This window comes from Homalodisca vitripennis, chromosome 3 (genome assembly GCF_021130785.1).
Source record: "Homalodisca vitripennis isolate AUS2020 chromosome 3, UT_GWSS_2.1, whole genome shotgun sequence".
Taxonomy (NCBI): Eukaryota; Metazoa; Arthropoda; class Insecta; order Hemiptera; family Cicadellidae; genus Homalodisca; species Homalodisca vitripennis.
The window spans coordinates 41,120,458-41,132,855 of record NC_060209.1 but is presented as its reverse complement, the minus strand read 5'-3'; the positions used below and the strand labels follow the sequence as shown (position 1 = coordinate 41,132,855).

Genomic DNA, 12,398 nt, shown 5'->3' with positions numbered 1-12,398 from the left:
GTGATTTAAAATTTTATAAACTTAACTATTTTTAACACAGCACAGAATACACAACTGGTTATAAATATATTAAAATACGAAACTAATATATTCTTATATGTACTAAACCAAACATCTATGGAACCCATAAACTTAGATGATAATAATGTGATGTCAGGAATGATTTATAGAGAGCTAGAAATGAAAAAGAGTGAAATAACAAAATAAAATAACCAAATGTAATAAAACAAACGATGTAAAAAAGTTGATACAATTTTCAAAAAATACTTTTTTACTATATAAAATTCTATATTTGTGTTACTAATAAGGGGAGGAAGTTAGTATAATCTATTTATTGAAAATTTAACTTTAATCCATTGTATGCCATATACGACTTTGAATTCCGATACTTTATTTTATGTCCAATGCAGACAGATCAAAGAATTCTGTAGCTGGTTTTCCCAACATACTTTCAAATCCAATCCAATTTGATATGAATCAAGTAAACCATTATTAAAAATAATAAAATAAAGTAAGAATTCCTCCCCTGTCTCAACCCATTAAAACAGGGAGAATGCTTCAAATATTTGTTTTTGATTGATGGACTCACAATATATCTATTTTGATTACAAACAGTAACAGAGTACTTAGGAACAGATAAATACAAAATCTAACTACTAATACATACATGAATCTATCCACACACCCATTAGTAAACATTACAAATAATATATACTTAGGTTTAGGATGAATAAAAAGTATTTACAACGGTTTGAGCATAACATATAGTCAGGGTGATAACAGAAGTGTTTTGAGTGTGAAACAAGTTTATTTTTTAATGTTTATCTAAAAAAAACTTATACCCAAAAAATTACATTTATATCCATAGATAATACTTTTAAAAAAATTTGAATATTTTAAAGTTTATGTAAATTACATATAAAAGTATTTTAAACTTTAAGTCGCTTGTATTGGTATAAAATTACAAATAGTACATATTACTACTATTGGGAAACACAAATATTTCTAAAATATAAAAATAGCTTACTAAAAATATAATTTCTTCTACAAATATAATTTGTAATTGATAAATGCTTAATGTATATGGATAGTTGAAATATAAAATAATTCAAATATATTTTAAAACAACACACAATAAGTAAAACAATGCAGAATTATAACTTGTCAAAGTAAATGTTAAAAAATATACTGTCCCTACAATCAGACTTATACATCAATCAAATGTCTTATTAACGACTTGCAGACTGTAATTGCGGTAGGCACTTGCGGTTTGTAACCTATCACTCAATACATTGAAATTGTTTTAAGTGTTATTACTTATACAACTGATATTGCATTACTTTAAGTTACTGTCCATATATTTTAATTTATATTGTTCTTTCATTTTTTTGACAAGCTAGTTCGTCACTTTTAAAATTAAAAATATATTGAGTTCAATTTTGTACAATCTATTAATAATTTACATTCATACTAGTCCTTTTAGAATCAAAATTATGGTTACGTTACTTCAAAGCCTAGTTACTTCATAATAAGTATTGAATGGTAATATTTTCACACTGTCAGAACTTAATCACAAGCACTGTGAAAGTATTTCCTTGTTTAATGAAGCTGGAGAGTGGACACATAACTTTTTTATTAAAAGATAGTCTTTTACAAAGTCTTTTAATTCTTCAGAGTCATTTCTTTTAGCTTTGATAATGTAAAATAAAATATTAAGGTTCTGTAGATATTCATCCATTGATGTCCAAAAGGATAAGAATGTGTTCTACTACACTTTATTTGACGAGTTATGCAAAAATTAGTGTATATTTTTAATTTCTTTCATGTAGTGCTTTTCACAATATGAAGAAGTGAGGTTATGTTCACAACAATTACAGTTTCAATAATATAATAGACTATTTAACTCAAAGTTCCGTGACGGGAAATGTAATTGAAATTGTTTCAATCCATCTAATGATTGATTTTAACATGAGATCCATTTCATTCAATGTAAGGTTCTCATACCCATTCATCATCATTTGAACTCATACCCCACGAGTTGTAATGAAGTTATAATGAGCTTCACCACTGTAATAGGGGCCTAAGACTATCTGGGGCAAAACAAAAAAATTGTAATATTTTTGTTTTATTTGATAACAACTTTGCTATATATGTAGTAACATTCAGTTTTCAATTGGTACAAATAAAAATCTTAGAAAATAACTCATATCAGATCTATAGAAAAATAATTAACCCTTCAACGTAGGACTTTTCCCAGACCTGTCTACTGCCAGTGGCAAGAGTTACTCAGTGTACGGTTACTGACACCATAAGACCATAAGTCAGCTAACTAGCCGTTGTTGCCAATTTTTGGAGTTTACTTCTTAAAATATGGCAAAAGAAACAACCGTATGAAATTACAGTAACACTTAATAAGTTACTGTTCTTTTATAACAGTTTATGTTACATAACGCAAAACAAATTTTCATAATTAATACTGCACCTACAGAGCCCACCAAACCATGGCACTTGTGGCATGCTTTTATACAGTTATAGTACATGAGAAAAATATTTTAACTCTTACTATAATCCGTATTAACTGTAAAACAGTGATATTTTAACACTGTGCAATCAATACATTGTAAACCTAAATAGCAGTGAACATCATGTTCTATTGTTGAGATGATCAGGTGATAAAATTCAACTCATCTAATTCATAAAAAACCCAACTGAATAAAATAAACAAAACGCTTTAGTAATGACAAAGAGATAGAACGATTTGTGATCTATCTAGTGAGAAAAAAATGCTTAAAATAGTTCCGACTGCCACCAATAGGTTGCAAAGGAATTTGGTGCACACAAAAATATAGCAGGACGTTATAATAGCATCCGCATGTAACCACGTTGAAGGGTTAATGAGTTTATTAGTAATTTAATACTAATCTTAAATTAACATAATTCGGAAATACATGTCAGGACAAAATACTTTTTAAAAATTAACTCACCTATATATTAGGATAAAAAAACTGTATTTACTAAAGTAAAGTCTGTTTTACAAAATATACTTTATGATACTATCTATGCCTTGTATTTTTGCTGTAAACTATTCGATTTAAAAATATACTTTAAGTGATCAAACACTTTTGATAGACAAGGCAAAGTCTTAAAGTTGCCATGTTTATTACTTAAGGATAATAACTGTTTACAGCAATTACACTTTTCCTGTATTGCACAGTATTTAAAAAAATTCATTTTTTATGTACAGTACTTTAATATATTACAAGCACCTTAAACTTGCTATGATTCTGTATTTAGCTGACAGAGTTGTATTGACGTAACACCTAGCGAGCTGACATTAGTTTCCAACGTAAAAATAGGAATGCTGTGATCCTCAGGGTGAAGAAAATGATCACCAGTGCAACGATGTCCAGTGTAAAACTAGCGTCCAGCATATCCAGTTCCTCCAGTGTCGTTTCCGGATCCTTGAAGTGGCAATACACCTGGAACAAGGAGATGGTTGTAGCTATGTTATGAATGGTACGAAATTAAGGAGAACAGCCAGTGTGATCGCCAATTTCAGATTTATGATTTACTACATAGAACACTTTTGATAGATATAGCAGGCACAGGCATCATATTAACATGTTTCTTTTAAAGATCTCTATTTTAAAAACATTATATCAAGCACTGATGTTGCAACTTTACACTTAACTGTTTTCACTAAAAATATATATAATGATAGTTAGGTCTGTGTGAATACTTTAAAATATGAATATTTTAGTGATAACAGTTAAATATGAAGTAGAAACATAAGTGTTTGTGATCAGTACCAATGGTAATTTAATAAAAGTTGATACTGAAGGAAAAAATCCAGGGTATCAAAAACAACAGGATGTTAGTAAACAAGATACAGGCTAAACACACATTTTATTTAATTGAATTTACGTAATTTGCTAACATTTGTTCAGTTTATTAGTTTACTTTCCTACAGACTATGAAATGTATAACTTGAAAACACAGAAATCAGTGTATATGCATTGATTAATTGAATTTCATACATACATGTCCTTTTAGAGAATTAACATAATTGTAAATATATTACAGATTTGATAATTTGAATGTTAGTGATTCTGTCACACAAAAGCTACTGTTTAGGACTGAGTTGAAATTTTGCATGACAACTGATATAATATGTATCTAAAAATATAAATACTTCTGTTCCAAAATTATCATAAGGCTCCAATATATTAAGTACATGCTATCACTGAGGAAGCTGCGGGTTCCGAGTTATAATTCCCCCACACTGAGCTAAAATTGTTTGTTCCATTGAAAACTGTGGAGCTATTTATTCAGTCAAATATCAATAGAATGGAATATTGCATTGAAATTTGAGTTGTTTTAATTGTATTTATAAAGACTATTTTACTTTCCGACTTAAAAAACTCAAAACACTGTCCTTTTAAACTTAAATTCAAATTACTTAAGTTCAAAAATGAATGGGGAGATGGGAGTATTTTTCAACTACCATTACTTCCTCTCATAAGTATTGAGAGAATATATGCCTGTGATATACCCCTGTTATCATTCTTACCTGATTGTCCAAATGCCTATCAATATCTGGCATCAGTGTGCTTGTGTCGTCTGTTTAGAATTATAACGAGAGCTATGATCTCGAATTTATAATCCTAATTGCTTTTTTTAAACCTAAGTATGATTTAAACAAAATTATCACTGATCTAATTTCTCTCATTCTTTAACCTTTAAAGACTGTCTGATAATACAAAAAGTAACTCAAGAATACTATCAAAACCTCTGTTGTAAGCGGATTTGCAGAGATTCAGAGAAATAGCTATATTTTAAAAACAAAGTCATATCCCTTACCTTCTATTTTAATTTGATACATGAATGTGGTAATTTGATAGATAATATAATAATATAGGGTTCCAGAATATATGCTTTTAATCTGAAAAAAATAGGCATAAGTTTAAATAATTGATCAAACGGATTTTAAACTTAAAATGTTTGGAAATTTCAAACATTTTACCCCCCTAATCATGATAAAAATATAAACATAATATTTTTTACATAGGAAATATTTATACAACAATTAAACTTGTGAAATGAACTAAAATTCGCTGTTGACACATGACATTGTATAAACATAAAAATAGAGCATGGAAACTGTAAGTGAAATATTATTTAAGAAAGCATGATAATTTGGTAATTAGGTTATCTGTCTACGATTTTCACAAACAAAATACAAGAACACGTTTTAGCTATCAGTAATTTGTGTACTACCGATCAGCGGCCGTCTGCAAATAGACGCAGCAGACTCGCAGCAATGCACAAAAATAAATATAGAAAATACTAACTGCAAGCAAAATATTATTTACAAAATGATAACTTGTCATTTACAGGTTAACCCTTTTAATGCCAGACATTTTTTTAGTGCCCATGCTAAAAATGCCAGTCTGTTTTCAAAAAGTACATGCGAAGAATGCCAGGCCCTTTTTCCATAATTTGACAACTATTTTTTTTAAATGTATAACTTTTTTATTTATTGAAGGAAATTATCCATTGAGGTGTTGTTTTTTACGTAATAATGTGGAGTGTTTAAAAAACAAATGAGTATTACAATTTTTACAAATTTATATAATTTATATTTGTAAAAAGCAAAAAAATAAAAAACAAAAACTTAAAAAAAATGAGTTTGAACATATAAAAGTACCTTTATTATTAGCCTTAACTAAAAAGTAGTTAGTGGCAATTGTACTATATTTAATTGTTAACACACACACACCAAATTTGAAGAACTTACCTTGAAAAATAGAGAAGTTACAGCATTTTATCGAAAACCTTGTAAAGTCCACATATTACAGCAAAATTCAATAAGACATATTTTGGTCAGTTTCATTCAAAATTACTTTATTTACACGTGTTGTTTAGCCCAATGTATAAATTGTTTGTTGAAATAATAAAGAAAGTAGGTTACATAAAATTAAAACTAATTATTTAGAATATAGGTTACATAATTTAAAATTTTTTTAACACTTGTGTTTTGCCGAAGCACAAAGTATGAATCCCCTTCTTGCACTTTATACAGATTGTTCTTGTACGTTTTCTTGTCCCCCCAGTACTTGTACTAAGTATGCTGCATACACTGCAGTTCTTCAACATTCAACCAGGTAAAATATTCCATCCCAAATTCCAAGATTTTGGGGTACATCTTCCGCGCTCACTTGAAGGATTTGTTTGTGTTGAAACCATTTATCGGTTAGGGTTTCTATAATAGATGAAGTAAACTGCAGTCTACTTAGTTTGTTTGCTAGCTGTGTTTTCCTTGTACAAAACCGTGTCCAAAAAAAACTGAACAACTTTATTAGATTGTAATTATTTTAATAACACACATATAAAAGAATTTTTTGATTTAAAGTAACACGCATAATCTTAAGTTATTTTTGGGTACAACCTTTATTTGTGAACCTCAACATGGTTTCCATTGTTGGCAAAAAGATAGTCGATTCGGCTATCTAACTCTGCCCACACTCGATGACGCATTTCCTCATTAATTTTGGAAAAGGCCGTGATAATCCTTAGTCTCAATTCTTGAATGTTTAACACTTTAGACTTGAAAACCTGGTCTTTTACAAATCCCCAGACAAAAAAATCACATGGTGTTATGTCTGGGGACCGTGGGGGCCAGGCTATGGAACCACCGCGCCCAATCCACCGACGAGGGAAAGTGTCATCAAGTGATTCTCTTACAAATAAGTTCCAGTGCGGAGGGGCACCATCTTGTTGAAAAAAAAAAACGTTGGGCTGTAGGTCTTCTAGCTGTGGGTAAGCGTAGTTTTCTAGCATGTCTAGATAAATGTTACCATTAATTGTTTTTTCATTGAAGAAAAACGGGCCAATAAGTCTGTCATAGGAAATAGCACACCACACATTTAACTTGGGACTGTCTCGAACATGTTCCCGAACTTGATATGGTCTTTCTGTACCCCAAATACGCACGTTATGTTTATTCACTTTTCCACATACATGGAACGTGGCCTCATCAGAAAACACTACCTTCTTTAGAAAGTTCTCATCAGCAGTTAAACGATCAAGCACAGTAACTGCAAAGTGTTTACGTTTAAGTTTGTCATCTGGAGTAATTTGCTGCAAAATTTGCAGCTTATAAGGTTTTCATTTTCAAATTTTTCTTTAAAATTCTTTGAACACTGGATTTTGATAAATTTAACTCACGTGCTGCAGTGCGAATAGATTTTTGAGGACTCCGTAGAAATGTTTGTTGCACGTTTCTCAATAGCTTCATTTGGCAGTTTAGGCCTACCATTGTTTTTTGAATGTTTTATGCTGCCAGTTAACATGAACTTATCATTACCAGGCTCGAATGCTGTTCCTTGATGGTGGATGGCGACCATAGCGTGTTCTAAACCTTCTTTGCACTACAATATCTGATTTGGTTTCAATGTACCACTCAACACACTGCGCTTTCTCCTGTGCATTCATAGTGACTGCTTTATTGTAGGTTTATGTTTTGGGGTTAAGCAGTTTGAGCAAACAACAATGAAACAGCTGATCTTTACAACTAACATTAAAAAAAACTTTATAAACTCTACCTTCATGTGGTCATGCTTATAATAATCTAAATTTAACTTTGCGGATTTTATTAGGCTTTAAAGTTGTTCAGTTTTTTTTGGGGACACGGTGTATAATATATATGCGTTCAGAATCATTCGGGCCCAAATATGTTGAATACCACTTTTTTCTAGTATTTGACAGTTCCGGTCGTTCATCTAAGTAGCAATATAGCATTTGGGTCCGAACTGTCAATACCTCCCATAAATTTATTATAATCATGTATTATTGTTGGTTTTCTTGTTTAGTTTGTCAGGATTCCTTTTACTTCTACATTCTACACTTTCAGCTTTATGTTTAGTCGACAGTAATAAGACAGGGTTTTTTTTGGGTTTTTTTCTCACGGTAATCCTAGCATTAGTAAGTTTATCATTACGCATATAAGTCCTTTGTCCAACTGCAAATTTATTTTTTAGCTCTTGTGGTATACCTTTGCGGTTTCTTCTAATTGTCCCAGTGATGTAAGTTAGGTTCTCAGACAGATATTTTGCCAGTGGAATGCTCATAAAGAAATTATCAACGAATAGATGGTAAACCTTTTTTGATAATATTGACCAATATCCAAAAGATTTTTTCACAACATTGTAGGGAAGTTCCTAAGTTACTCTCAGTGTCTCTACAGTCTACTACCTCTATAGCATACAAAAGCCAGACAGTAATTGCTGACCGAGTCACAGAGCATCCATAGTTTGATTCCCCAACGATGGTGGTGTTTGTTAGGGAGGTATTGAAGGATTTTGGGAGTAGCATTTTGTGCCCACAAGACTCTCATCTATTGACACCTCACGGTGTGGAGTATAATATGTTCTGAATACCCGGGTTAGCATGTTCTACAACAAAATTGAACTTGCCACATGGGTCATAGCCAGGTTGTCCAGGTTTAGAAAGTAAATCATTATCCCTACATGAAAAAATAGTAACAAGCATTGGAATCGATTCCGGCAAAACATTTTACCAAACCAATTTGTGTTCATATGACGAGTTGTGGACCAGTATGATTCGATTGTGGGTTTTTTTTATAATACCCATATTCAAGAGAGTAGCAATAAATGTTTTTTCATTTCTTGTATAGTTACGTTCTTTCAATCACGGGCCCTAGATTCAGGTGACATGTTATGAGTGTGTGATCTTATAATACTCTCTGGCATATTTATTTGTCATATTTACGAACTGAGTAAGAAGGCCTACAGTAAAAAATAAATTGAAATATGATATTTGGAGGGGCATCGTGAGGAGGACAATGTTTTGGACCAGTTTTACTTCACTGAAAACAAAAGTCTGAGAAGCATTATCAATTATTTTCATTTACTACAGTCCAATCAGGAATAATATCAATATTTCCATCGTTATCAGAATCATTGTCAGATACGACGTGGAGAAAGGGTGGGTTTGTTGCTACTTCACCAATTATTGCATCTACATTAGACCTACTACTAGACGGAACAGTCCTACCCTGATCTTGCTGGCATTGCATCACTTTCATCAGATGACATACCTGAAGCCTCATAGTCAGGATCATTGTCCGTATCGTCATCAAATCCTAAACCTAATTCACTATCAGTTTCTGATATATTGTCTACAAAATGATCACTAAGATCGTCTTCACTAGCAACAGCGAGACCACTTTGTACAAGACTATTTACAATTGTATTTTTCGCTTACAGGCGATCTTGCTCTTTTACTCATGGTCAAATCTATTGACAATAATCACAAAACTAATAATAATATAAGCAAACTGAAATAAACAAAAGACAATTCCCATTAAAACATAACCTAGCAACAACGTATTACCACAGCAACCAAAGACGCTCACTGAATGATTGGACTAAACGAGGTTGAAAACGGCTGATATACGTCATCACATGTTGAGCATAGAGTAAAAAAGATTTTTTTGTATCAATGTAGTACTGTCTAGATACAGTATGCAAAGTTTAGTGGCATTTGGTCAGTAATTAAAACTACAATATAACAAAAACCGGACGAGCGCCCCCCAGCGCACGTGAGCATTTTTTCGTAAAACCTAGTGACGTTGCGCTCGTGGCGCACGTCGGCATTTCTCGAATAAACAGTGACGAGCGCTCACGGCGAACGTCGGCATTAAAAGGGTAAAAAAAAAAACAAATTATGATAAAAACACTTTTTAGGGTCGGTAATTTGCGTAATGCCAATCAGCTTTTGTTCACGAATACATGCAAAAGACTCACGACGCTGGGCAATTGTAAATACAGAAAACACTACCTGTAAGCAAAATTTTATTTACAAAAGACCAGAAAAATACATTTTATCAATCAATAATTTGTGTACTGTCAATCAGCTGATAATTAATAACGTGGTGAATCTCCTCAGTTTCAATGTCAATCCCTTTGATCTTCATCAAAGATGGTGGATTCGAGATTCGTCTTTGACCATTCACTACTTACTATGATACATTAATTATTCATTTGAAATATCTAAGGTATGCTATACCTGGAAGCAAAGGAGTTTCTCCCTGCCGAAGCTGTATGTGGCGAGAGCTGTGCCCTCGAAGCCATATCTGATGTAACTGAGGTAGGTGATCCACCTCAAATACACTGGAATTGCATCAAAGCTGACGAAGAACCCAGAGAACAGCAGGAATGGCACTGACATCACAGGTGCCAGGAACACTCCATTCTAGAAATTGTTAAATGTAACGGTTACATGATGACAGTTCTCTTGACTGACAATTAAGAAGAGTAAAAGAGATTTGATTTTTAGATGTTATATGTAATGGGTTTTAAAGATAAGGTAAAACAGAAGGAATTTTGTACAATGAAAAATAATGTATATTTATATATTAGCAAAGTGTAAGATTTGACTTTTAGGAAACTTTCAGACTGTACAAAAGTTGACAATTTGTTCCTGAAAAAGAATATGTAAATACTTGGAACATATCCTATTTCTGAAGGATCTTGATAAAAAAAAATAAAGAAAAAACTGGCGAAGAATGAATGAATGTTTGTTTATTCCAGCAACTTTACATGAAATACACTTAAAAATTACAACAGTAATGCAGCTAATAGAATTATTATGAAAACAATAGTTTTACTAGTTATCTAGCTAAGATATAAATTATATAATTAATAAGGAATAAAGCCTACATGGGCATAAGCCTATGCGCAGGCTTCAGTTGATCCCCCGCCACGATAATTTAAAATGAAGAACTCAACATCTTTATTAGCATTAAAAACAATGTACTAGAACTTTTAACATAAAAATTATAAATGAAAATAAAAGAAAGAAAAAAACGATTAATTATGAGAACTGGTTTTGTTAACTTTAAAATAAATTAATAAAACACAATTTAGTGTTAGTCTATCTATACTAATACACCGGCATCACATCATTGCGCTTGGCCCAGGGGAGATCAAGTCACCATGGAATATTCATGCTCATATAAATCATATTTATCATGTTCATATAAATATTTGTTCTATGAAGTAGGAGAAAACCTGAAAACATTCAGTGGAATGTTTGAAGGATATATATAGAATGTACCATATAATACATGTTGTAATTGAACAATAAATAAAATTTAAGAGTAAAAAAGTAATACATTATTCATTTTTATCTTGTTTTTAATTATAGTATTTCTTTTATCTCAATAAATATTTTGATACAAGGAAAATTTTAATGTTAGACCATCAAAGTTAAATCAAACATCAGAGTTTTTTACAGTTCCTATTATGACACTATTGGAAGCATAAGGAGAGTACGAGCAGAGGACTGACCTGAACATTCATGGCAGCTCCGACGACCAGTCCAACACTTTGAGCAACGAAGGAGATGAGCAGGCAAGCACCCAGGAACATCCAATATCTGTGTGCCTCAGGAGGCTGGGAAGTCATGTAGTACACGATACTGACGTACACCACACAGAACACAGCCTGCACATAATCATACATTAGATGAACAATTAAATTAATCTAACAGCTTGAAGAATATATTTGTAAGGGAAAACTTCAGTACAGTTAAGAAAATGTTTGACTATTTAAACTCTTAGTGGACGATTAATTTGCATCCCAACTTGATCTAAAAAAAGTATTGCTTTTATCAGTATGACAAAATATAAATAAAAAATTACTAATCATATATTAAATTTTGTTTAGTTTTATTAAAAACACACATAAAATTATAACATTTTACCTAGCAATATTTGTGTGGTTAAATGATAATCGTTAGAAATAAAAGAAGATTTCATAGATAAAGACCACATTTGGTGTCAGTCGCCTTCTAATATTGGCAAAAGACATTGAAGGTTAAAGATTATTGAATAAATTTTAAAACAATAATCTTTTAATATTTAACATTGTTTCATAGAACAGTTTAATTAAAGTCTCATTGAAAGTTTAACAAACAAATTACTATAAAGAGGACACAGCTAATATGGATATTGAATAATTAAATATCTTAAACGTAAGACTTCAATGACAATAAAATTGGCATGCCTTTCTACCCGTATTATGAAAATATATCAACTAGATGAGTAGCATATTACTTTAGATCTGACTGATAAAAGTAGAAAATGTTTTAGTGTGAATAGATGAAAAGGTTATCTGACCTGGAAAGGTATGTCCGACACAGTAATAGCCAGATAATACGATCGTAGCGAGTACCAGCGATTAAAATTTTCCTTCACCAACACTGGCATTTCCAGAGGGACTGAAAAATATACAAAATAAAACTATAAAATAGAACATTCACAATCATACATTACAATATATGTTTTTTATTTTGGTAGGAAAAAGCATGTTTAA

The 12,398-nt window shown here is 31.4% G+C and overlaps 1 protein-coding gene across 1 annotated transcript; it reads right to left on the bottom strand.

The window, feature by feature from the left end:
* On the bottom strand, positions 1–12,330 carry LOC124356840 (ATP-binding cassette subfamily G member 4-like). Its single transcript, XM_046808088.1, has 4 exons — positions 12,203–12,330; positions 11,373–11,528; positions 10,090–10,275; positions 1–3,479 (listed from the first exon to the last, which is right to left on the bottom strand). Exons 1-4 carry the CDS (start codon positions 12,290–12,292, stop codon positions 3,321–3,323), a joined length of 591 nt encoding a protein of 196 aa, XP_046664044.1. The 5' UTR covers positions 12,293–12,330; the 3' UTR covers positions 1–3,320.
* Positions 12,331–12,398: the final 68 nt, after the last annotated feature.

Excerpts from the sequence above, each read along its gene's own strand:
- LOC124356840 (XM_046808088.1), bottom strand. The coding sequence starts at position 12,292 with ATGCCAGTGTTGGTGAAGGAAAATTTTAATCGCTGGTACTCGCTACGA. Across the intron at positions 11,529-12,202 it reads TGTCGGACATACCTTTCCAG|GCTGTGTTCTGTGTGGTGTA; the intron begins GTCAGATAACCT and ends GATTATGTGCAG. Across the intron at positions 10,276-11,372 it reads GAGCTGCCATGAATGTTCAG|AATGGAGTGTTCCTGGCACC; the intron begins GTCAGTCCTCTG and ends AACAATTTCTAG.